The 26096-nt window shown below is 30.7% G+C and overlaps 2 protein-coding genes across 3 annotated transcripts in view; both read right to left on the reverse strand.

The window, feature by feature from the left end:
- The window catches only part of LOC127738464 (uncharacterized), a 21752-nt gene extending 15590 nt beyond the window's left edge, over window positions 1-6162 (reverse strand). For both annotated transcript variants that reach the window (XM_052249719.1, XM_052249720.1), the window contains exons 1-6: window positions 6142-6162; window positions 5261-5683; window positions 2894-3094; window positions 1881-2039; window positions 1036-1176; window positions 14-214 (exon numbers count right to left, since the gene is read on the reverse strand). In XM_052249719.1, the coding sequence (XP_052105679.1) occupies window positions 14-214; window positions 1036-1176; window positions 1881-2039; window positions 2894-3094; window positions 5261-5507 (949 nt within the window). In that variant the 5' untranslated portion in view covers window positions 5508-5683; window positions 6142-6162. The remainder of the gene's footprint in view (window positions 1-13; window positions 215-1035; window positions 1177-1880; window positions 2040-2893; window positions 3095-5260; window positions 5684-6141) is intronic.
- The window catches only part of LOC127737065 (uncharacterized), a 23451-nt gene continuing 3059 nt past the window's right edge, over window positions 5705-26096 (reverse strand). Inside the window, exons 2-11 of the mRNA XM_052247598.1 lie at window positions 24133-25704; window positions 22788-22988; window positions 22290-22448; window positions 21027-21203; window positions 20036-20236; window positions 18909-19064; window positions 17807-17950; window positions 17270-17470; window positions 6142-6282; window positions 5705-5718 (exon numbers count right to left, since the gene is read on the reverse strand). Coding sequence (XP_052103558.1) covers window positions 5705-5718; window positions 6142-6282; window positions 17270-17470; window positions 17807-17950; window positions 18909-19064; window positions 20036-20236; window positions 21027-21203; window positions 22290-22448; window positions 22788-22988; window positions 24133-25704 — 2966 coding nt within the window. The remainder of the gene's footprint in view (window positions 5719-6141; window positions 6283-17269; window positions 17471-17806; window positions 17951-18908; window positions 19065-20035; window positions 20237-21026; window positions 21204-22289; window positions 22449-22787; window positions 22989-24132; window positions 25705-26096) is intronic.

Below are 26096 nucleotides of genomic sequence, written 5' to 3' on the forward strand. Positions count from 1 at the left end.
AAAAAAAACTCACAATGTTCTTTATAAACTATTCCTCTCCTTACAAACTTTATCCCGAGTCCATAACCTTTGCCATATTTTGTGAACCGGTGTTGTGACCCAATCAATGCTTTCTTATAGAGGATCCGAAGACAAGCACCAACTCCATCGTGTTTTCTCATGCATGACCAGAGTGTCTCATAAACTGTAGTGTAGTCCACACGTATTCTGTAAACTTGCAAAATACAAATGGCATAAACAAGTTTTAGAATGTTTGCATCATTATCAAAAATATAAATATCTCCAATAATAAGTTGATTCCCTGAATAACGTTGATTACAATGATTTATATATATATGAATTATGAATCCTTCCTTGGGGTATCGATTGATTATGTCTTGTCTACAGGATAAATAAAAGAACACCGAATATTTATCATTTTATATATTTTCTTGATCCTTTGTTATGATGATACATGTTTTGATTAATTCATACTTTATTTAATCAGAATCGTAATGCAAGCGCCGCTGATGAGTTCGTTCTAGATTAGATATAAAAATAAGGAGATTTGGTATGATTGCCAATGAGACAACTATCCACCAAAGTTCAAATGAAGTGGATGTAAGCAATTATAGGCAACCATACGGCCTTCAATAATGAGAAAAACCCATACCCTATGTTCGGCTATAAAAGGCCCCGACATGAAAAATATGAAACAATTCAATTGAGGAACTAAAGGCCATTCTATCATACTTGTTCATAAGCCTGGTATCTTTGATGTGTATACTTTCTATTCGGTATGGGTTTTGTTCATTGTCAAAGACCGTACGGTAACCTATAGTTGTTTTAATTCTATGTCATTTGACTCTGGTGGAGAGTTGTATCATCGGCAATTATACCACATCTTTTTATTTTTATATTTCGACTATCATCTATTATGAGATACTGGAAAAGAAGGCGATCTTTATGCAAAATACGACCACTTTCATGATTAATCATATTATTGGCAATCATGTCCCATCTTTTTTATAAGTTAGTTAGTGAGTTTTTACTTACAATATCCTTTAAAAAGAATGCCTTGTCCAACTAATCGAACACCAAGTTTCCGATATCGTCTAAAAATCCGCTTGTCTACTTTAATATTATGGATATGTACAAAGCCTGAATTATGATGCACAAACTGATGTTTTGTTGCAGCTAAAATATAATTAATGTATTATCATAATGTTAAGCGAAACAGGGAGACATGAAGACAAAACGAAAACCATTTTAAATGTACGAAAATGATATAGAGAAATTTTACTTTATAAATTTAATGTATAGAACTCGCCAATGAAAAAAATCATGAAAAGAAATAAAGACAAAAATAAAAAAGAATAACACACATTCAAAACAGCATGACTAGGTCAGGCCTTAATAATGTTGGTTACACCATGTTTACTGATATCTTAAACCCTCAATCACCTATTTAAACATGAAAAAAACCATACCACTTAAGCCATTGCATAATATACCTACCAGCAAGACTATCACTCATTTGTCATTTTAATTGACATGACGAATAACTTTGAGGAGTTTTTTGTGTATTAAAAAAAACTATAAATAAAAGCAATAACACATTTTAATTATTGTCATTGTCTAAAAATGATTGTCAACTTTGTCAATGACCAATTGGAGTATCTCGTTATTTGTAAATGGCACGTGAATTTGAATATTGTCCATTATCAAAAACATGTTGGTTGTTTATTTTATGTATTTTATTTTCCCTTGTATTGGTTAATCACTTTTGTTTCTATTTGTTATTATGAATCGTAACTATCTTTTAAAATTCAATAATTTTCAAACTTTTGAACACTAAAAGTTATTTCAGGGACTAAACCATCATTACTTTATTCACTTACAATTATGACTGATTGTTTGGTGTACTTCAAATGAATGTGCAGATCCAAGAAGTCCTTTGCCCTGTAATTTATCTATACATTTGCTAGTCCTTCCTTTACTGTTCACACATACCGTCATATACTTAATGAAAGTCTTTCTCACAACATGATACTTAAGATCTGGATATGAAATATGTTTTTATTGCATACATATAAATGAAAATATCAATGGGAAGGAAAAAAGCATTGTCTTTATTGTAATATAATTACAAAAAAAATAAATTCTCATAATTCGTTTATATCTAACAAATACTGCTTTCCATGTATGATTAATGAAATTCAAAATCGTACGAGCATATCAATGGGAAGCACAAATGCAGTGTCCGTATATTATATCAGAGTTAACACTTATTATAAAAATATATAAGCAGATGCTGTATGATTGCCAATGCGACACTATCTAACAAAGACCTAAAGGCAAAACTATGCTGACCATGACAGGTCACTGTACTTCAATATTTTTTTTATTGTATATTCAAATCGAAATCTTTCCATGCAGATTTTCAGTTTCTTATTTTGGAGCGTGATATGTATTTTACATTTGGTCTAGTATACAGAATATTCACAAACAGGAATTAATTAAAAGCATTATGGTTAATCGAAACAGTAGTTATTTAAAAATTTTTATTAAAGAATTACGACAGAAAATATAAAGATAAAGAGTAGACAAATATAAAAACAAAGATATTGTCAAATGTCAAAGTCAGTGAAATATTGCGGGTTCATAATACGTAGTGTGAAACAATTTTCGTAAATTCATTTATCTTAGGGGAATCAATTTTTGTGGCTACATTTATTTGTTATTTGAGAAATTCTAAATCCAAACCTATGGGAAATATATATTATGTTCAATATCTAAATTCATTGTTCAGCAAAACCACCGAAATACGAAAAAATTAGTATCCCACGTATATCAGTGAATCAAGAATGAATCAAGAATACTAGTATAATAGTGTTTATTTGTTAATACTTACAATAGTTTTCATAGACAATTCCTTTTCTTACAAATTTTACACCTAGACCAAACCCGCGACCATATCTTTTATATCTGTGTCGTTTGCCTAGCAATCCACGTCCATACAGTCTAGGAAAGCAAGCCCCAACTCCACCAAATGTTCTTATACATTTCTTCATTGAAATGTAAAGTCGTCTTTCGGTACATCGTAGTTTATAAACTACAAAAGGTTATTCATAATAATTAGTCATGTACTTATGTAACCTGACCTCATATCAATATAGAATTAGATAACAGCTTCCAGTATACTCAGAATTCTTTATTTGTGTAAAGTCAACATAGAAGAAGGACACACTAGTAAAGTCCATCTTTTGTAGAAAACAAAAATCATCAACTGCATCATTTTTGTTGCTTATTACAGTAAGCAGATAATTTTATAATAATAAAGTCATGAGATGTTCACACAAAATATATAAAATCACTGATTATGAAAAAAAAAAACATCTCATAATTGTAGTGAAACAGTGAAACAGTAAATACATGTTAATACAATGCAACATAACTCAATTTACAATTTGCGCATTCTTTAGTTTTCTATGTTGTGTTTTGTGTACTGATGTTTGTCTTTTTCTTTTTTATCTATGGCGTTGTCAATTTATTTTCGACCTATGAGCTAGAATGTCTATTTGGTATCTTTCTCCTCTCTCTTTCAAGCCTGATTCAGCATTGAAGTATTATTATGCTATAGAAAAAAAGAGCGGTTATCAATTTGGATTTTTATTATAAGAATTTAACATTATCATATTCATATTAATATTGACATTATTATCCTTACTTTTCAAATTTCTAAAAATAAGTTTAATTTTATGTGCAAAGTTTTCGACGAACAAGTATGTGTTTGTTTTATAATTGATTCATAAGAACACTGATATTATTTCTAAATATCAAACTGAACGTGTCTTAACTACATGAAATCGCTACAAAAACTTATCCATTATGTTCGAAGTTTAATCGAATGGTTTTTTAGACATAACTAACGACTTCTTTGGGAGAATGAAAACTGTATTTGACCATATTACCTCTCTTTTTAGAAGATTCAACACAGGTTTAAAAAAAACAATATTTTTTAATGCAAAAATTGAAATATTTTCTCCCTATACATTTTACTATCAAGTTATAGTTTCATCTGCCTTGAACTTGTTATTTCAAATTATAAATTTGTCCAAATAAGTTGTTACATTGAATTTTGATCTTCAACAAGGAAAATATATATTGATACTTAAAAGTTCTCGTACATACATGTACCAGATTAAATCTATTCTTGTTGACCCACGGAAATTAGTATTATACGTTTTTTTGGTAATGTTTTTACATATTTGAGTGAATAGCACATGATTCATTTAAATGATTTAATTTATAGACCTATTCTTGTATAATGATTTTTAGCATTTGAGATTTGTTTAGTTTCATGTCGTATTGAAAATTCACGGATCAACAAATCTACCTTCAACTTTGGTTAATAAATTTGGTAAAAAGTAAAATAACAAAAATTCACACTACAACGAAAATTCAAAACGGAAAGTCCCTAATCAAATTGATAATTAAAATCTCAAATACATCAGGACTTTAGATAGAACAAGACAACCCCACTATATCAGGATGTCTTTGTACCGGTTATAATCATTATACTGAAATAGGAACCAATTTCCGTGATTAATTTTTCTACTTTCTCGAAAAGATTGCATAAGCTGTATTTAGGACAATTTGGGGGAATGTTTAGCGCGCAATGATCTTCAATTTCATGGTGTTTTGACCTTTCAATCTTCTTTATTCGAGTGCCACAGTCTATTTTAGACGAAACAAGAGCGTCTGGTAAAAGACATTATAAGCCTGGTATCCTGCTCTCTGTTTAGTGTATTGAATGCTATTAAATATCTGTCCTTTCAAAATGACGCTACCTATAGTTGTGCAACTTACGTTTACGAGTATCTCTTGGTTTCTCCTTTCTTTTTGATTTCAGTTTTTACTTCGGGAAGTACACCAAAGTGTATCAAGGTGTTAAAGAACAGGTGTGATAACGACCGAGGCATGCGTAATTAACTTATTTCTACTACGAAACATGATTACTTGATATTTTTTTAATAATGTTAACATTAGGCGAGTCGTAGATGAGTCATATCTGTAGTATTGCAGAACAACACAGACTTGTATATCTTTATTATTTTGTTATCTTATTTAGTTTGTGCATCTTTAAATAAAAGATCCCGTATTTTCCAATTATCTTTAAGATAGCACATCGTACAACTGTTACTAATTGCGACATTGCTGTTATTGTCTGTCTTGGAAATGATTTACAATTTAAACTTTTTTTTTTGGTGGAACTCACAATTTTTATGATAAACAATTCCACGTCCTATTAATCTAACACCAAGTTTGTGGAACCTTTTGAAGTAATGTCCAGCTATTGTAAGATCAGAATGACTTTCTATCATCTGTCTGCTCACATGTCCGTGTGTTTGATAATTGTGTCCGTGGATAGCTATATGATGGCGTCCATGTCCCAATGCAGACAGATGAGCATGCTTATGTGTATGATGACGTATTTGTTCGCGTAAAATCCTTTTCTGAATCATCTTTAAATGTTTCCTTCTTTTATGGCTTGTTGTATGCAAATGTCTATTTAAACGACGAGAAATAACGCTGTGTTTAAATATTTCTATACCGTACTTGTGTTTAAATCGTTTGAGGTCTTTTAATACTAGTTGATGGCTAGAGAAATGTCTGTGGTGTCCATATTTTTTCAACTGACCTACACAATAAAATGAAAATTTTAAGAACCAAAAACTGTATATTAAAAACAAAAACGTTTGGATAACAATTTTCTGCACTGTTCTTAAGTTTAATTAACAAAATCTTAAAGTCCGAAGATAAAAAAAACAATGAATACAAAACCCTTTCGAAAATACAAATACTACATATAAGCAATCAACAAGTTTGTTTTCAACATAAACAAAGTTTTCTAAATAGTTGGAAGATAGTTTAATATTATGACCAAGTTCAGAACAGTTAGAAAATAATTTAATGTCATGAATGTGTTCAAAATTAAATCATTTCTCATCTAAATATCATAATCTAATGTTATTTTTGAATGATGGTCATGTTGTTTTCCAAAAATAACAATAAGTTAAAGATGAAAGCCATTTGATAAGGTTCATTTAGATTAATGTCCTTTCTTATGTACACTTCCGAGTTGTTTTGTGAACATACCCCTATGAAGTATGTGTTTTCCACTCCCTATTAACCTCTGTTTGTGTAACTGGGTTAAACAAACGTCAGCACGATGATAGCTGTGGATGCATGTGGTCATATAACGAACGAATTGTCTGCGTCGTATCAGGAATTTGTAGACTAAAAATCAAAATAAGATATTTTAGTACTAGCAATAATATAACATGCATTCTGTTTGTCAATAAGATGTTGATTGTATCAAAGAAGTGTTTTATTTTTAAACCTAACTGTTTACTCTTACTCTAGTCTTGTTCTCACTAACCATTCCCTCAATTCACTTATAGTCATCTTCTTTGACGCTTACATTACACAATAATATTTTAAGTGAAAATCTGTGTATTTTTTGGTCAAAAAAGTCCTTGAAGTAATTTTGAATTGCCAACGCAAACGAACAGCTTTATTATTACTGATCCTCATTGGTCTTCATCAAAGGTATACTTGGTACATTTCATTCGTTCTTAATTACTAATACATTTTAAGTTGTAAGTTTTATTATGCTGTTTGTATTTATCGTTTTAACTGCCATATGTTAAAACGAAATTTTATAGTAGAAGGTTAAATTCTGAAAATCTCGTGTATAACAACTGACCAACAGTAATCCATATTAAAAGTTCTGTTCCAAAACACTTACAATGTTTTTGATAAACTATCCCTCTCCTGACAAATTTTATCCCAAGGCCATACCCACGGTTATATTTTTGGAACCGATGTCGTCTGCCTATTAGTTCCCTTTTCTGCAGGTATTGAAGACAGCTACGTATGCCGCCGTGTGTCCTAATACACGAACGAAGAGTCTTATAAAATACGCTGTAGTCCATACTTAATCTGAAAACTGTCAAAACAAAAGTCCTCACACAATAATTCAAAACCAATCATATAGAGGAAATAGATATACACATACATTTGCATATAAATATAAATATACATCAATATACATATAGTTGCTATATAGATTTTAAAAGATCGATGAATTTGACATTACTTACAACACTGATTGATTTGAAATTATATACTGAAGATTCCTAATATTTGATGTAAATTTTGACAAATTAAAAGGAATAAAGAATAATAAATAAATTTTCTTTTCATGGCAAACGTCTGAAAGCGAAATCACATAAAAATGCTTCTGATATCAAAGAAAATATTTTAAAAACACAGAGATGTGTTAACTTACAGTATCCGTGGTAAGTAATTCCTTGTCCTACTAGATGGACTCCAAGCTTTCTATACATTCGGAAAATACGCTTGTCTACTTTGATACCATGAACGTGCCCATAATTGGAAGACCTTCGATGTAAAACAAGGTGTTTTGTTGCAACTAAAATATATTGGTAAAGTGAAAAATTAGCTAAAGATAAGATACATTTGAAAGTTTAGATAAGTTAATTACTTTTTGTCTCTATTTGAAAAATTGGACGGAAGATACAAAAAAACGAACATACAAACTGCTGTCAACAAAGTATAACAAAATCAAAAGATTGAGCAACACGTATTCCACCAAAAACGGTACAAAGAAAAAAACAAAATATCAAAAATAAAATTAGCTCCAAAGATGATAACAAGTGAGAAAATATGAGACGATATCCATGGATCAAAGGTTTCAACTATCAGACCTAATTGCGGAGTCTGTCACTACTTACAAAAGGAATTGAATTGCGATAGAAAAAGATCAAGTTGTCAATATTAAAAACTGTGTTCATGCAGTTCAAATGATGTAATTTACATAAAACGTGTGTGAACATATTGACACATGTTCAGTTTATTTTATCAAATTTTATCATTTCCCCAAATTTTGATTGAGTGGCTCAACCATTTAAGATCGACGATTTAATAAAGGAATCAATATACTGCCAAATATTGCTGCACGGAGTACAAGTTTCGGATACTATCTCTAAGATTTCCAACGCCTTAAATCTCCCGTTTTTATGACTGACTTGTAGTTTGAGGTTACAAATAGTAACGTCATTGATTCTAACAATACTGTTTTCAATATTTAAACAGCGGTCGAGAAAAAATATATTTTTTTTGTTTTTTTTTTATAAACCTTTAAATTTGATATTTTAATTAATTTAAGTACATTTTAAATTTTCAATTCACAAATAAATTATTGTATTATATATACGCCGTTACTTATTGTCATCTGAACATACCTCTTTGAAGAAAATGTTTCCCTCTCCATGTAACAGCATGCTCTATTATACCCTGCTTGCGTAACTGGTTTAAACAAACGCCTGTTTCATGATAGCTGTGGATGCACGTGGTCATATAACAAACGAATTGTCTTCGTCGTATACGGAATTTGTAGACTAAAAGTGAAATAACTTATTTTAGTAGTAGAAATTATAAAACATCATTATCGTATAGTGCTGCATTTTGTTTAACAGTAATATATTAGATTTAAAAATTAAGTTTTTTTTAACATAACTATTTATTGTACTCTTGTCTTGCCCGCTGGTAACAACTCCCTTAATTGAATGCAACTATTTTGAGTTTTGCAATATTCAATGATATTTTATGATAACAAGCGGTGTAGTGATCACATTAATGGCAACTATGTTATTTAAACAGATGCTTACTTCGACATTTAATTTATCTTCAGTAATGCCCCTTAATGCATGTTAAAAACCTCAACGCAAACGAGCAGCTCTATTATTACTGATCCTCATCTACTTCAAAGTACATTCGATACATGCTGTTAACATTCCTTCAGTTTCAAAATTGATAATGCTATTTGTATTTTATGTTTTAATTGTCATATGTTGAAATGAAATGTAATTGTGAATAGCTATATGCTGTTAATCACGTGTTACATTTATGCACAGACCACAACAAAACCTACATGCTCAGTCAAATAGTTCAATCGAAAAATATATTTATAACACTATGTCAAATCGCAGGAAATACATATAAAAAGACAGACAACGCCAATTAGGCAAATCAAATCAAATACTATTGAAATTTAATAACTGACCATTAGTTAATCATGTATAATGTTCTGTTCCAAAACACTTACAATGTTTTTGATAAACTATCCCTCTCCTGACAAATTTTATCCCAAGGCCATACCCACGGTTATATTTTTGGAAGCGATGTCGCCTGCCTATTAGTTCCTTTTTGTGCAGGTTTTGAAAACAGCTACGTATGCCACCATGTGTTCTAATACATGACCGGAGAATCTTATAAAATACGCTGTAGTCCATACTGAATCTGAAAACTGTCAAAACAAAAATCCTCACACAAGAATTCAAAACCAATCATATAGAGGAAATAGATATATACATACATTTACACAAAAATATACATCAATATACATGTACATAAAGTGGCTACATAGATTATAAAAATTGATGAATTTGATATAAATAACAGAACTGATTGATTTTAATTATATATTGAAGATTCCTAATATTTGATGTAAATTGTGACAAATTAAAAGGAAAAAATAATAAATAAATTTTCTTTCCATGGCAAATGTCAGAAAGTGAAATTACATATGATGCTTCTGATATCAAAGAAAATATTTTAAAAACCCAGAGGTGTGTTAACTTACAGTATCCATGGTAAGTAATTCCTTGTCCTACTAGCTGAACTCCAAGCTTTCTATACATTCGGAAAATACGCTTGTCTACTTTGATACCATGAACGTGCCCATAATTGGAAGACCTTCGATGTAAAACAAGGTGTTTTGTTGCAACTAAAATATATTGGTGAAGTGAAAAATTAGCTTGAGATAAGATACATTTGCGATTTTAGATAAGTTGATTACTTTTTGTCTCATTTTTGAAAAAAAAAATGGACGGAAGATACAAAAAACGAACAAACAAACAGCTGTCAACAAAGTATGACAAAATTAAAAGATTGAGCACTTTTTCCACCAAAAACGGTACAAAGAAAAAACAAAATATCAAAAATGAAATTAACTCCAAAGATGATAACAAGTGAGAAAATCTGAGAAGATATCCATGGATCAAAGGTTTCAACTATTGGACCTAATTGCGGAGTCTGTCACTACTTACAAAAGGAATTGAATTTCGATCGAAAAAGATCAAGTTGTCAATATTAAAAACTGTGTTCATGCAGTTCAAATGATATAATTTACATAAAACGTGTGTGAACATATTGACACATGTTCAGTTTATTTTATCAATTTTATCATTTTCCCAAATTTTGATTGAGTGGCTCAACCATTTAAGATCGACGTTTTAATAAAGCAAACAATATACTGCCAAATATTGCTGCACGGAGTACAAGTTCCAGGTACTATCTCTAGGATTTCCAACACATAACATCTTCCGTTTTTATGACTGACTTGTAATTTGAGGTTACAAATAGTAACGTCACTGATTCTTTTTTTTTATAATGAATTTTCTTTATTGTAACAAATAGACTAGCACAATATGTATGAACAAAGGTATATAAAATGACATATTCACACAAAGGAAGTATTAAATAATTAAACAACAATTGAATATATGATGGTGCAACAATTGGCTGAAAATAAATAATTTTCTTATAACATTGGAATCTTATTTGTTTTTGCAATATCTATTAGTGGTGTTTCAATCAAAATTCGACATTTATTATTTATTCTATAATAGGGGCCCAGGGACTCCAGTATTTGTTATATTCATCTACAGAGAGGTTTTTAAAAGAAATGTATTTTTCTAAGTTCAAGTGTTCCTTTAAAAAGTTTTTTAAAGCATTTAAATTTGGCAAAACTTCTTGTAATTTTGTTCGGTAAATATAGTATTTTGAATGCAGAATAATCTTATTTTTAACAAAATTCAATTTAACATTTTCGTAGATACCAAATAGAATAATCATTATATTCAAAGGCAGTTCAATATTTGTCATTTGAAAAATCCAGATGTTTAGTGCATGCCAGAGACTGGCGACCATCGGACAGCTCCAAAATACATGTTCTATGGTCTCTTGTCCTTCTTTGCAAAATGTACATATGTTGCTACTATTTATTTTCATCTTGTAAAGTAGTGAATTAGTTCCTAAAATTCTATGTATAATTCTATATTGGAACCAGCAAAACTTAGTGCTTCTAGTATATTTTGTACACGAAGTGTGTATTTTTTTCCAGTTAATACCAGTCATATTAAGATGGTTCTCCCATTTTTCCTTTGCAGCAAAAGTAATACATTTCTCATTCAATATTTTGTACATGTCCTTTGAACCTTTTTTTGATCCAAAGAAGATACTTATGTTAAAAGGTAGTATTGCTTGAATTTTTTTCCCCTTTACTTCAATATTGATTGTGTTTAACCACTCATTAAGCGAGTGTGCTATTCCATAATAATGTAATATATTTGGCCTAAATTGATATAATTGTTGGAAATTTTGAAATGACATAACTTTGCCCTGATAATCTAACAAATCATGCACTGTCAAAATTCCAGCGTTTGCCCAGTTTTTATAGTAGACTCTTGAACCACCAATTTTAATGTTTCTACCTCCCATAAAGAATAAGATAGAATTTCATCAATACATCTTGGTTTTCTAATTTGATTAAGGGTTTTCCAAGCATCAAAAACCTCTTGCCAAAATTTATTTGATGACCTTTTAATAGGCCCAATATAACTTAGTTCACTAAAATTTATTTGCTCCACAATAGAGACTAATCTCACCCACTTTGAATTCGAATTATACATCCGTCTTACCCATGTAAGTTTCAGTCCCTGTATAAATGCTTTTAAATTTAGCATTTTAAAACCACCCATATAATAATCTTGACATAAAAGATCTCGCTTGACCTTATCAGGTTTATTATCCCAGATAAAAGCATACATTTTATTTGTAAAATTACATAACATATTCTCATCTGGACTAGGGATAGATAGAAACAGATGATTTAATTTGGATATGACCAAAGTTTTTAAAGTGGTAATCTTTCCAAAGGGGGTGAGATACTGTTTTGACCATTTTTTCAAAGTGTGGTCTATATTATCTAAAACTGGCCTATAATTTAAATTAATCATTCTATCTAGGTCGACTGAAAAAGTAATTCCAAGGAGCTTAAATGTACTGGAGCCCCATTTCAATCCCAACTTTACACAAATTTGATCCTGGCTATGTTTTTTGCTACCTATCCAAATAACACTTGTTTTTTCTGTATTAATCTTAAGTCCCGAGATTTCAGCATACAATTGGAGAACACGAGGAGATGCATCGAGCAATTCTGGCGAACCATCTAATATCAATGATGTATCATCTGCATATTGAGAAAGTACAAATTCTGTATCATCTTTAGAAATACCCTTTATCTCCTTACTATTTCTTACCAAAATGCCTAATATTTCTGCACATAGCAAGAAAATATAAGGGGATAAAGGATCTCCCTGTCTACAGCCTCTCTCTACAGTGAAGAATTCTGACAGAAAACAGTTTTGTGTCACTGCAGCTGTTATATTGTTATAGAAGGTTTTAACCCAGGATATAACTGATTCACCAAAATTAAAATATCTTAATGTATCATAAAAAAAGGACCAAGAAATGGAATCGAATGCCTTCTCAAAATCAATCAGCAAGAGAATTCCTGGGATATTATTTTCTTCAGTAAAATGTAGAATATCATATATTAATCGACAATTTTCGCCTATATATCTTCCTGGAACAAAACCAGTTTGATCAGAACTTATTAATTTTGACAAAACAGATTTTATTTTCTCTGCTATACAGCTTGATGCCAATTTATATGTAGAATTTAGAAGAGTAATAGGTCTCCAATTTTTAAGAAATTGTTTTGGTTTACCATCTTTTGGAATACATGTAATCACTCCCTGCCTCTGGGTGACAGACATTTGGCCCTTCCCATATCCAAAATTTATAGATCTAAGGACAAATTTACCAATATCAATCCAAAAAAATTAAAAAAATTCTGCCGTGTAACCATCAGATCCCGGACTCTTGTTATTTTTCATTCTCTTTAATGCTGCAGTTAATTCAGAAAAAACTAATCTTTCCCTCCAATAACTGCTTTTCATCCTCGCTAAGCTTCGGTATATCATTATAACAATTGTCCCGTGTTAAGTCAACCCTTTTCAAACAATCTTTTTTTTTATAAAGTTTCTCATAAAACACCCTTGTCTGATTTAAGATTTCTTTTTGTTCTTTCACTATAACACCATTTTCTAAAGTAAGTTTTTGAATAGTCTTATTAATATAATTCCTAGTCTCTAGATTTAAAAAAAATTGGTAGGTTTTTCTCCTTCTTCAATCCACTGACTTCTTGACCTAACATATTGTCCCTGAACCTTCTTTTGTCTATACATTTTAAGTTCTGCTTTTTCTGATCAATCTCTTCAAGATTTTCTTCTGTTTAATTTTAAAATAATCTCATTTTCAATTTTTATATCCTCCTTTTTTTTTTATAAGAGGCGTATGAAATAGTTTTACCGCGTATTTCTGTGAGTAAAGTTTCGAAAAATAACTGGTCATCAACAGTAAATTCAATTTCATAGTTGTCAATATTTTGTAAATTTTCATCTCTATATATCTTGATGGCATATTGTTCTTTTACTGTACTTATGAGTTTTTTTTATCTCTTTAACATAGTCAGTATCATGAAGAAGGGAATTATTACACTTCCAAAGGCCTCTGCCTTTTATAAATTCATTAATCTTGAAAGAAAAGATCACTGGTGAATGATCAGACCTATAACTATTATCAATTTTAACATCACTAACAAAGTGAAAAATATTATCAGAAATCAGAAAAAAAGTCTAAACGAGATTGTTTAAAGGGTTTTTTTTTCCTCCAAGTAAATCTTTTCACATTGGGGTATAATTCTCTAAATGGCTAAACTAGATTAAAGTCTTCCATTAGCTGTAATACTTTTTCTCTAGACTTTGGGTTGTTGATATTAACATAATTATGAGTGTCAAGATTAAAACTTTGAATAAGGTTAAAATCACCACAAAGAATACAAGATTGGTTATCAAATTCTTCAATGATGTCTGCCGCCTTTTGATAAATCAAGGAGTGTCTACATTTGGCCCATAAATATTAACTAAGGTAATTCTTTGTTCTTCAATTGTAATATCCAATCCAAGAAGGTTTCCACCCTCATCTTTTTTAACTTTGTGAATTTGAAGATCAAAGTTTTCATTAAAAAAGATGGGCACGCCTCTCTGATTGGATGTAAATGAATTGAAAAGGCTTTCTTCCTTCCACTGATTTTTAATGTTTAATTCGTCTTGTTCTGTAAAATGTGTGTCCTGAAGACAGTAGATATTAAAATTCTTTGACTTCAAATAATTCAAAACATCTCTCCGTTTCTCCTTTGTATAAAGACCTTGACAATTATAAGAAATTATTTTAAGAATATCACCCTTCATGCATGTGTTTAGCTTTATCAATATTTATAACTCTAATGATGAGTGAGTATACATGAATATACCATGATATTTGTGAAATCAAGGGACTTTTAGAATTCTTTTCCTTTAAAACTGTATAATTTTTCAAGATCTGTGACACCTTAAGACATATTTGTAATTTACAATAAATGCATATATATGTAAACATAAAATACAATAGCAAGACAAAGTCCAACACTAAAATCAAATATTAAATCTGCACTCTGAGACATTCACTGTTGTTGTGTATGATATTCACTCTAAATGGTCTAAGGGAGATGACTCGGAAGAAATTTAATAAATACATTGGATTCAGATGGAAATTTAATTTGAGCAAACCCAACAGTGAATAAATGTATAGTTCATGTTATGTACATATTTTGAAAGATTATTTCATTCCTATAATTTCATAATACAGTTAATTTCCTTACTGACATTCTTTCCAACACACAAAGACATTTTTTCCATTCTATGTGGTTATGGCAAAAAAAAAAAAGATCACACAAGAAGCACAAGTATACAAATGTCCATTGTTTTGCCTTCAAATCTGATCCAGTCAGATTTGTCAATATTTTTATTATAAGATGTTGTCTGTCTAACACGTTCATTCTTTTTGAAAAACATTTTTAGTTAAATGAACTATATATAATATAAATAAGCCTTTTATGTACACTATTTCAAGACTGTCAGAGTTGTTCAATTTACTACATGTAGATATTGGAATTTGTATGTTTGTCCTTTGTATATATGTATTAAAAACTCCCATGTCAAATTTACAAATTTATATGATCCTTTGTCTATTTAAGAAGGCAGAGATGTTTTATACTCATTATATCTCTGATACGATCAAATATCAATATTCTTTATGAGATGTAGCTGTAAATATATAAGATTTATGTAAACGTTAATATTTCTCGTTTAAAAGAACAATGCGTACTTGAGAGACATGCAATTGCAAAAAATTAAGAACACTGACCGACTTCAAATGTAGTATCACTCTTGATAAAAAGCAATACTTTTGCATCACAATGTAAATCAAATTAATGCATGATCAATATATCATAAAAACTAACAAAACTATCTACCAATCGAACACAGACTGCACATCATGAGTGTGTGTATGCATATCATATTAATGAGTTAGTTTCAGCAGAGATTGTGCAAAACTTATTATAGTATGGTCACTTCATCTTAGTGTACATGTACCATAAACACAACAAGAAAAGATAATTTCAAACAAGCATCTCATTCTGAAATTTGGAATAAACATCACTTTAAAAGTGGTCTATACTTTACATATTCTAACTTCAACTCATTTGTGTCAGTCTGTATCTGATGAGTTAAAGTAAAACATATAGCAATAGCATTAAGCACAGCAGTTCAGAATAATACTAAATAACTAGCAAGAGCAAAATTATAAATAAGTATATAAGCAGCAGAAAATAAACATATAAATAAATTATAAAGGCAAACATTTCAACACAGCAGATTGGAAAATGAATATATATATATAAAGCAGAATTAGCATTTACATGTATATGTGTGTGTCCATATATCGCAGACAATCAGGCAAAAAAGCATAGAGAGCAAGCAAAACTAAAGCAATAAAAAGCAAAAAAAAAAACCAACAAAAATAAAACAAAAAAACAAAAATAAAATATTTGCATAAATAGAAAATAAACCTAGAATAACGTCATTGATTCTAACAATACTGTTTTCAATATTTTAACAGCGGTCGAGAAAAAATATAATTACTTTGTTGTTTTTTATAAACCTTTTAATTTGATGATATTTTAATTAATTTTAGTACATTTTAAATTTCCAATTCACAAATAAATTATTGTATTATATATACGCCGTTACTTACTGTCATATGAACATACCTCTTTGAAGAAAATGTTTCCCTCTCCATGTAACAGCATGCTCTATTATACCCTGCTTGCGTAACTGGTTTAAACAAACACCTGTTTCATGATAGCTGTGGATGCACGTGGTCATATAACAAACGAATTGTCTTCGTCGTATAAGGAATTTGTAGACTAAAAGTGAAATAACTTATTTTAGTAGTAGAAATTATAAAACATCATTATCGTATAGTGCTGCATTTTGTTTAACAGTATCATATTAAATTTAACAAACAAGATTTTTTTTAACATAACTATTTATTGTACTCTTGTCTTGCACTCTGGTAACAATTCCCTTAATTGAAATCAACTATTTTGAGTTTTGCAATATACAATGATATTTTATGATAACAAGCGGTGTAGTGATCACATTAATGGCAACTATGTTATTTCAATAGATGATTACTTCGACAATTAATTTCTAGTGATGCTCCTTTATGCATTTTAAAAACCTCAACGCAAACGAGCAGCTCTATTATTACTGATCCTCATCTACTTCAAAGTACATTCGATACATGCTGTTAACATTCTTTAAGTTTTAAAATTGATAATGCTATTTATATTTTATGTTTTAATTGTCATATGTTGAAATGAAATGTAATTTTGAATAGTTATATGCTGTTAATCACGTGTCACATTTATGCACTAACTACAACAAAACCTACATGCTAGGTCAAATAGTTCAAACGAAAAAAATATATATAAAACTATGTCAAATCGCGGGAAATACATATAAAAAGACAGACAACACCAAGTAGGCAAATCAAATCAAATACCATTGAAATATAACAACTGTCCATTAGTTGATATATGTATAATGTTCTGTTCCAAAACACTTACAATGTTTTTGATAAACTATCCCTCTCCTGACAAATTTTATCCCAAGGCCATACCCACGGTTATATTTATGGAAGCGATGTCGCCTGCCTATTAGTTCCTTTTTGTGCAGGTATTGAAAACAGCTACGTATGCCGCCGTGTGTTCTAATACATGACCGGAGAATCTTATAAAATACGCTGTAGTCCATACTGAATCTGAAAACTGTCAAAACAAAAATACTCACATAAGAATTCAAAACCAATCATATAGAGGAAATAGATATATACATACATTTACATATAAATATACATCAATATACATATAGTGGCTACATAGATTATAAAATATTGATGAATTCGATATTACTTACAACACTGATTGATTTGAAATTATATATTGAAGATCCATAATATTTGATGTAAATTTTGACAAATTATAAGGAATAAAGAATAATAATTAAATTTTCTTTTCATGGCAAAACGTCAAAAAAATAAATTACATATGATGCTTCTGATATCAATGAAAAGTTTTTAAAAACCCAGAGATGAGTTAACTTACAGTATCCATGGTAAGTAATTCCTTGTCCTACTAGCTGAACTCCAAGCTTTCTATACATTCGGAAAATGCGCTTGTCTACTTTGATACCATGAACGTGCCCATAATTGGAAGAGCTTCGGTGTATAACAAGTTGGTGTGATGCAACTACAATATATCGGTGATGTGAAAAATGAAACATTTGAAAATTTAGGCAGCCGATACAAAAAAACGAAAAGCTATGAAAAACAACTGTCTTCAAAACATAAAAAAAAACTAAGATTGAGCAGCACAAACACTCATGGTAAGTACAAATGTAATGTTTTCATATATTTTTGCGCCAGTCTATATTTGATTACAGTAATTTGACTTCTAAATGCTAAACTTGACTATCTTGTGTTTTATGGAGCATTTACATTGATTCGAAATTCTAACCTCCTTTAATTTCCGAAAATATAAAATAAAATTTTTGTGGCGTTTCAATTTAATAAGGTTTTCCGGGAAAATAGTTTACCAAAAATAACAATCAAAATGAAAATAACCCCAAAGATGATAACAAGTGAGAAAATCTGGAAAGATACTATTAAAATAAAGATTTTGAATTTTTAGTCCAGACTGCATAGTCTGCAACTAATTACAATAAGGAATTGAATGTACAAATTGTGAAAATTCCAACCCTTTTTCATGCAATTCAAATAATATAATACAAATAAAATGTGTGCGAAAATATTGACAAATGTTCACTTATAATTCACAGAAAATTATCATTTTCCTCCATTTTTGATTGAATGACTCAAGATCAATGTTTAAACAAAAAAGACGATAAGCAATTAAATATCTCAGCACTAGAGTACAAAACCGGGTATTTGGTTTATGATTTCCAACACCTAACGTCTTCCGTTGTATATGACTGACTTAAGCGTTTCATTACAGTAAGCAATATCGCTGATTCTAACAATACTTTCTTTTAAATATTTTCAATCCGGGAGAGAAAAAATATTATAACTTTCGGGGATTTTTATAACTATCATTTTTTGGAATTAATGTAGGCACATTTTAAATTTCCAATTTCATAAATAAATTATCCGATTTATATACGTCATTATTTACTGTTCTTTGAACATACCCTTTTGAAACATATGTTTCCCTCTCCATGTTACAGCATGCCCTATTATCCTCTGTTTGTGTAACTGATTTAAACAAACATCAGTATGATGATAGCTGTTGATACATGTGGTCATATAACGAATGAATCGTCTTCGCCGTATCATGAACTTGTAAACTGAAAATTTAATTATCATGTATTAGGAGAAATTTAACATGTACATAAGTAGTGCTTGAAACACTGGTTGAGGAGGTCATTTACAAAAAAGTGTTTAAGTGAAAAATGTAAACATTTAATGTTGCCTCGCTGTATGTTAAAAGTTCTTTTTGTTGTAAGCAATTATTTCTTAATATAAAAATAAGGAGATGTGGTAGGATTGCCAATGAGACAACTATTCACAAAAGTTCAAATGAAGTGGATGTAAGCAATATAGGCAACTGTACGGCCCTCAACAATGAGAAAAACCAATACTGGAAAGACGGCTATAAAAGACAACGACATGAAAAATATGATACAATTCAATTTAGAAAACTAACGGCCTTATTTATAACAAAACAATTTACGAAAAACAAATATGACAGACATGAACTAACGACAACCACTGAACTGCAGGCTCCTGACTTGGGACAGGCACATGAAGAATGTGGTGAGGTTATACATTTTTTGTGAGTGTTCAACCCCCCTCTAGCCTGGGACAGTGGTGTCACAGCACAACACGAGAACAAGCTATACAAATCCGTTGAAAAGTGCTTAACTCATCAGATCGGTACAAAGCAGAAAAAAAAACATCTAACAAAAACACAGATCGGAGGTGACAGGGTATTTAAGTACATTTTGTTTTAAATTTTTTTTTTTGGTCAAATAAATTTTGTTTTATATCGTATTATGTGGATATTTATTGACAAAGTGTTTGTACAGTTCATATCCAATCTGTAATCCGTTCCATTTTTCATTTATTTATCAAATAATATTTTGTTCTGACTCAATCGTAATGTTTTTAAATGAAATATATTTAAAATTAGTTCCGAAAATTATATGCGCAATAACCCTATTGTCATGCAAAAAAAAATTTGATATTTAATTGCATTATTACTATCAACAGTCAATGCTAGTTTTAAATTCCTGTTTAAAAAATAAAAAAAACTCACAATGTTTTTTATAAACTATCCCTCTCCTGACAAACTTTATCCCAAGTCCATACCCTCTTCCGTATTTCATGAACCGATGACGTGAACCGATGAATGATTTCTTGTACAAGACAGGAAGACAAGCATGAACTCCACCATGACTTCTCATACATGAACGAAGGGTTCTATAAACTATAGTATAGTCTACACGTATTCTGTAAACTGTCAAAACAAAATGGCAAGGAATTATCGTCTTCTTTAACAAAAAAAAAAAAAAAAAATATGCATGAACATGGTGCATTTCGTGTTTGAAGAGAGAACGATTTTCGAATACTTTCCCCTTCATGAAAAGGTAAAAAAAAACGAAATTGATAATAAAAGGTAAACCAAGAGTTTATAAATTTCATGCGTCCGAAGCGCTTTTCTGAATTTACCTTCATCAGGAACGCTCAATGCCGAATATTTGAAAGCAAAGTATGTATAAAAAGCGAAACATTTGAGGATATGACACAAACAGACCTGATTTAATAGCTTAATCCATATAAGGTCAACTTTGCATGAGGGAGTTGAAACCTTAGTTTCTAAATAATTTATAAATTTATAAACGGACAATTTTAGAATGGTTTGTTATGAATCATGTCAGTACTACTGACTTGATGATACCTATGGGAACTGATAGTCCAAACGTAAATAGTGCTCAGACAGCAACGTGAATGCAATGTTAATAAATTTATTTCCATCGTGATTTTTTCTCTCAATTTGTTAAATTTTCGCCATTCAAAAAGATATAATTCATTCAGAATTTCATGCTACTCGTATTATTAATTTGATTTCTTCGACAATTATCTATTATGAGAGATTGATTCTGGCATATGCTGTACAATTACGTTACAAGAATTACAAGAATGAAAGTTCACATCATTGCATTTGCATTCATAATAAAAATCATTGAGTTTTGCACTTACATGTACCATTGATAAAAAACCTATTTTTTTATATTGTGTCTACTTACAATATCCGTTAAACAGTATTCCCTGTCCCACTAACCGAACACCAAGCTTTCGGTATCTTTGAAAAGTCCGTTTGTCTACTTTAATAGCATGGATGTGTCTATAGCCTGCATTATGATGCAAACCATCTGGTCTTGTGGATGCAGAGTTTAGATGCAAAAGCTGTTGTTGTGATGCAACTGAAGTATTATTGGTAATATGTTATATTCAAATAATTATGGGTTAATTGTTGAATTGAAGCCCCAAAGAAGACATTCTAAATACAATATTAATCATTGAAATAAGGCAACTAACTTCAAACAAGACTTTATTTATTGATTTCGTTTCTTTTGATAAAAATAAATACCACAAATAAAAAAACAATCAAATACCAGTTAACAAATAGCTCATGAAAGAAAAGATACTGAGAAACAAGGACAGATAATAGATTACGAAATATAGGTTTGATAGGTTGACTTAGTCTGCACAAAAGATGATTGAGCATAACCAGTTTCCTTGTATCTAAACTTACCTCTTACTTATCTAAACAATTTGTCATAAAAATAAAAGATCAAGAAAAATCATCGCACAGTAGAGCTGCCAACACGGTTGTCGCTAAATTGAATTGAAAGGCAATAAAAGCAAATCGCAAAAGCATGTTGGAATGATTTGTATCAAAATTCTTATGTTAAACATTTGGTTGGCTGTCCATAAAACTAATACTGACGTAACAATAAATGGCTGTCTCATGATATTATTTGCATATTGTAAAAATGACCTCCATCTGTAAATTTATTTACCAAGATTATTTGTTTGAATATAAACTGAACTCAGCTCATTCCAATTACGAACAAGGAAAAAAAAGTATTATAAGTGTGCATTAAAAAGGCAGAGTTAACTTTTCTCTCCTTCTACTCGAAAATGGAAAACACTTCACAAAACTCAATTTAACAGGTCTGTTAGCCTCTGTTTATGTTATATTTGTATATGAACTAGTATGCAGTAAGAACATAAATATAAAAACTAGAATGATTTTCCGTAGTTTGGAAAAGAGGACAGCAGTAAGTATCCATTGCGATTGCTATTATGTCAATGTCATTATGTTGAATTTGCCAGCTTACCAACATTGATTTCCGGTTTCAGCATGCTATAAAAGTTAATCAAAAAGTAGTTTGTCACAATTCATTCTTATATGCTAGTACCTTTAAAACACAACAACCCGACTAATACAAAACAAACAGTAAAGAACAGGTATATTAGTAATTTAAATGTTATGTTCCACTTACAATTATGACTAATTACGTGTTGTTTTCTATATGAATGTGCAGTTCCAAGTAGCCCTCTCCTTTGTAATTTGTTAATACATTTACTTGTGCGTCCGTTACTGTTCACACATACCGTCATATACTTTATGAAAGTCTTTCGCACAACGTGATACTTAAGATCTAAAAAAAACAAAATAATTCTGTAACATAGGCATGCGAGAATTAAAACAAAATGTCAAAGGAAAATCCAAACCACGAAAGGAACATGTTGTAATACATTTTACAAATGTTCTAATCTAACAATTATTTCTTTGCATTTATGATATCTAAGATTCAATTTGACAGGGTTAATTGCATTTAACATACTCCATGTAAACAAGATATTAACAAAGAAGATTTTTGAAGATTTTTTACAAACAATTCCGGCACCACATATGAGAATAAAAAGTAGATAGAAATATATACAAAGATGTTTTACGACGTTTACTAGTCGGCAAAGTTAAATTCATATTTACTCACAAAAGTTTTTATAGATAATTCCTTTTCTCACAAATTTTACACCTAGACCAAATCCGTGACCATATCTGTTATATTTATGGCGTTTTCCTATCAATCCACGTCCATACAATCTAGGAAAGCAAGGCTCAACTCCACCATATGTTCTAATACATTTCTTCAATGAAATGTACAGCCTTCTTTCGCTACAGCGTAGTTTATAAACTAAAAACAAATGTAAATACTCATTATTGTTCAACCAAATCACATATAAATGAAAAATTATATAGATATAAGAAGATGTGGTATGAGTGCCAATGAGACAACTCTCCATCCAAGTCAAAATATATAAAAGTAAACCATTATATATACATTTATTACAGAATTGTATTCCCATATACTTATAGGGGCATAAGCTTCGATTTATATATCCGATTCTTTTTGTAAACGTATTTTTAAAAGCGGAATTTTGAAGTAATATTTCGTTATAAACAGTAAGTTTGCCCCAAAATTGTCAAAATAGGCATAAAATCCAATTGCACGTGCTCGCTTTTTATTCATTATTATATTTATTTTGATATTGGGTTATTTGACCGTCGGCAGTCTTCGGAGGTCATCTCGATGGTATATTAGTTGTGCCTCTACACAAAAATACACACGAATTGCTGATAAATATTATCGAGTCCATGCATTGATGATTGTTCATTTTAGGCGTTTTGTAATTTGGATATACGTTTCAGTATGTTATAAATCAAATAAGAAAATTTGAGACAAAATTGGTACACATGAATTTGGCATCTAATGCCCCTTTAAAGTTATTTACATCTGCAGCACTATTCATGTCAAATCACATAGTTACCTTGGAAAAAGGACAATGAAATGCGTCTTTTCATTAAAAATATTAATAAAGATTTGACCTCTAAATAGCATCAAGTGATTTATTGGAACACTCTTCTGGTATGCTTTCCTGGACTCCGGAAAATTTATTAGCATAAAAGAACATGATAGACATTAGATTGGATAATAGTTCATAGCAGCATCATTCAATACATGTTCTATTTTTATCGATATGGTACTAGTATCAAAGAAAAATCATTTTGTAAATATGAATAATTTGCATGACCTTGCCAAACAGTTTGATCTAAAGTTCATATACAAGAATATGTATATAAAATATATGTTGTCAAATGACTACTTGTAAAATTCTGTCTTTACTGTTTTCGTATTCTTGTTATTATCCATCGTAAAAAAGTGTATAGATATCTCTTTGATGGCTTATTTCTTTGGATTTATTTGTTTATGTTCCCTTGTTATACTTTAAACAATATAATCACATGTTTGGTAAATTATTTATCGAAATATCACTCACAAGTATGATGATAGACAATACCACGTCCTATTAATCTAACTCCAAGTTGATGAAATCGTTTGAAGTAATGACCAGAAATCGTCAGACCAGAACTCTCATGATGTTCAGTTATTTGACTTTCTTGTTGTCTCTCAGATACATGTCCATGTCTGCTCATACGCCATTCCCTATCAAAGTTGTGCCTATCGACTGATAAATGACTGGATTTACGACCTAGTGCAAATGGGTGAATCTGTTTATGTATATGGCGACGTGTATGCTTGTGTAGATTAACTTGTTTGTAATGATTGTGATGGACTACATGATTGCGATTGTGATGTACAAAATGACGGCGATTGTGATGTACTACATGACGGCGACTGTGATGTACTACATTACGGCGATTGTGATGTACTACATGACGGCGATTATGATGTACAAAATGACGGCGATTGTGATGTACTACATGACGGCGATTGTGATGTTCTACATGACGGCGACTTTGACGTATTACATGACGGCGATTGTGATGTATTACATGATGGCGATTGTGATGTACAAAATGACGGCGATTGTGATGTACTACATGATGGCGATTGTGATGTACTACATGACGCCGATCGTGATGTATAACATGATGGCGATTGTGATGTTCAAAATGACGGCGATAGTGATGTACTACATGATGGCGATTTTGATGTACTACATGACGGTGATTGTGATGTACTACATGATGGCGATTGTGATGTACTACATGACGGCGATTGTGATGTTCTACATGACGGCGACTTTGACGTATTACATGACGGCGATTGTGATGTATTACATGATGGCGATTGTGATGTACAAAATGACGGCGATTGTGATGTACTACATGATGGCGATTGTGATGTACTACATGACGCCGATCGTGATGTATAACATGATGGCGATTGTGATGTTCAAAATGACGGCGATAGTGATGTACTACATGATGGCGATTTTGATGTACTACATGACGGTGATTGTGATGTACTACATGATGGCGATTGTGATGTACTACATAACGGCGATTGTGATGTACTACATGATGGCGATTGTAATGTTCAACATGACGGAGATTGTGGTGTACTGTATGATGGCGATTGTAATGTCCTACATGATGGCGATTGTGATGTCCTACATGATTGCGATTGTGATGTACTACATGACGGCGATTGTGATGCATTACATGATTGCGGTGTGCATACATTTCCTTATGTTTTTCCATGTCTTGCAAATAACTATAAGTATGGGGTCGTCGTTTGTGGTAATATATTGCAGTATGAAGACGAGGTCTGGAACTGGAAAGATGGTGATAGTTATGGTTTATAATATGATGAATGCGTTTCTTGTTCACATAACGTTTGGCCTGGTAGCTATGTTGAAAGGTTTCGAAAGGATTCCTCCATTTATGGCTTGCTATATGATGAATCTTTGAATGATGATCGTGCAGCCGGCTCTCTAAATAGGGAATTCGCAAACGGCCTTCTGCGTGGTGACCATGGTTAACAATTTCAATACCGTGCTTGTGTCTTAAATGTCTGTGCGAGTGTCCATATTTATCAAAATTGTCTGAAAATTAAAATCATTTGAAAAAGATTAAATTAATGCACTTGTTTGTTTTCTGGTCGTTTTTCTTTTTTTTTCAAGGCGTTGTCAATTTCCCTTCGACTTTTGAATTTCCCTTGTTATCTTTCACCGCTTTTTACTATGTATAATTCGTTAAAAATTTACATAAATCGCTTTTTTCATTAATCTTCATCAGGAACGCTCAAATCCAAATATTTTAAAACCAAGGCTGTATAAGAACCGAAACAGTTGAAGAGCTATATGTCTAAAAAAGGACATAAAAATAATAGCTAAATCCATCTGAGATCAAATTTGCCTGTGGGAGTTGCAACCTTAGTTTATTAATAATTTCTAAATCTATAAACGGACAATTTAAGAAAGGTATGCATAAATCA

The sequence above is a fragment of the Mytilus californianus genome, unplaced genomic scaffold, assembly GCF_021869535.1.
Source record: "Mytilus californianus isolate M0D057914Y unplaced genomic scaffold, xbMytCali1.0.p SCAF_4, whole genome shotgun sequence".
NCBI lineage: Eukaryota > Metazoa > Mollusca > Bivalvia > Mytilida > Mytilidae > Mytilus > Mytilus californianus.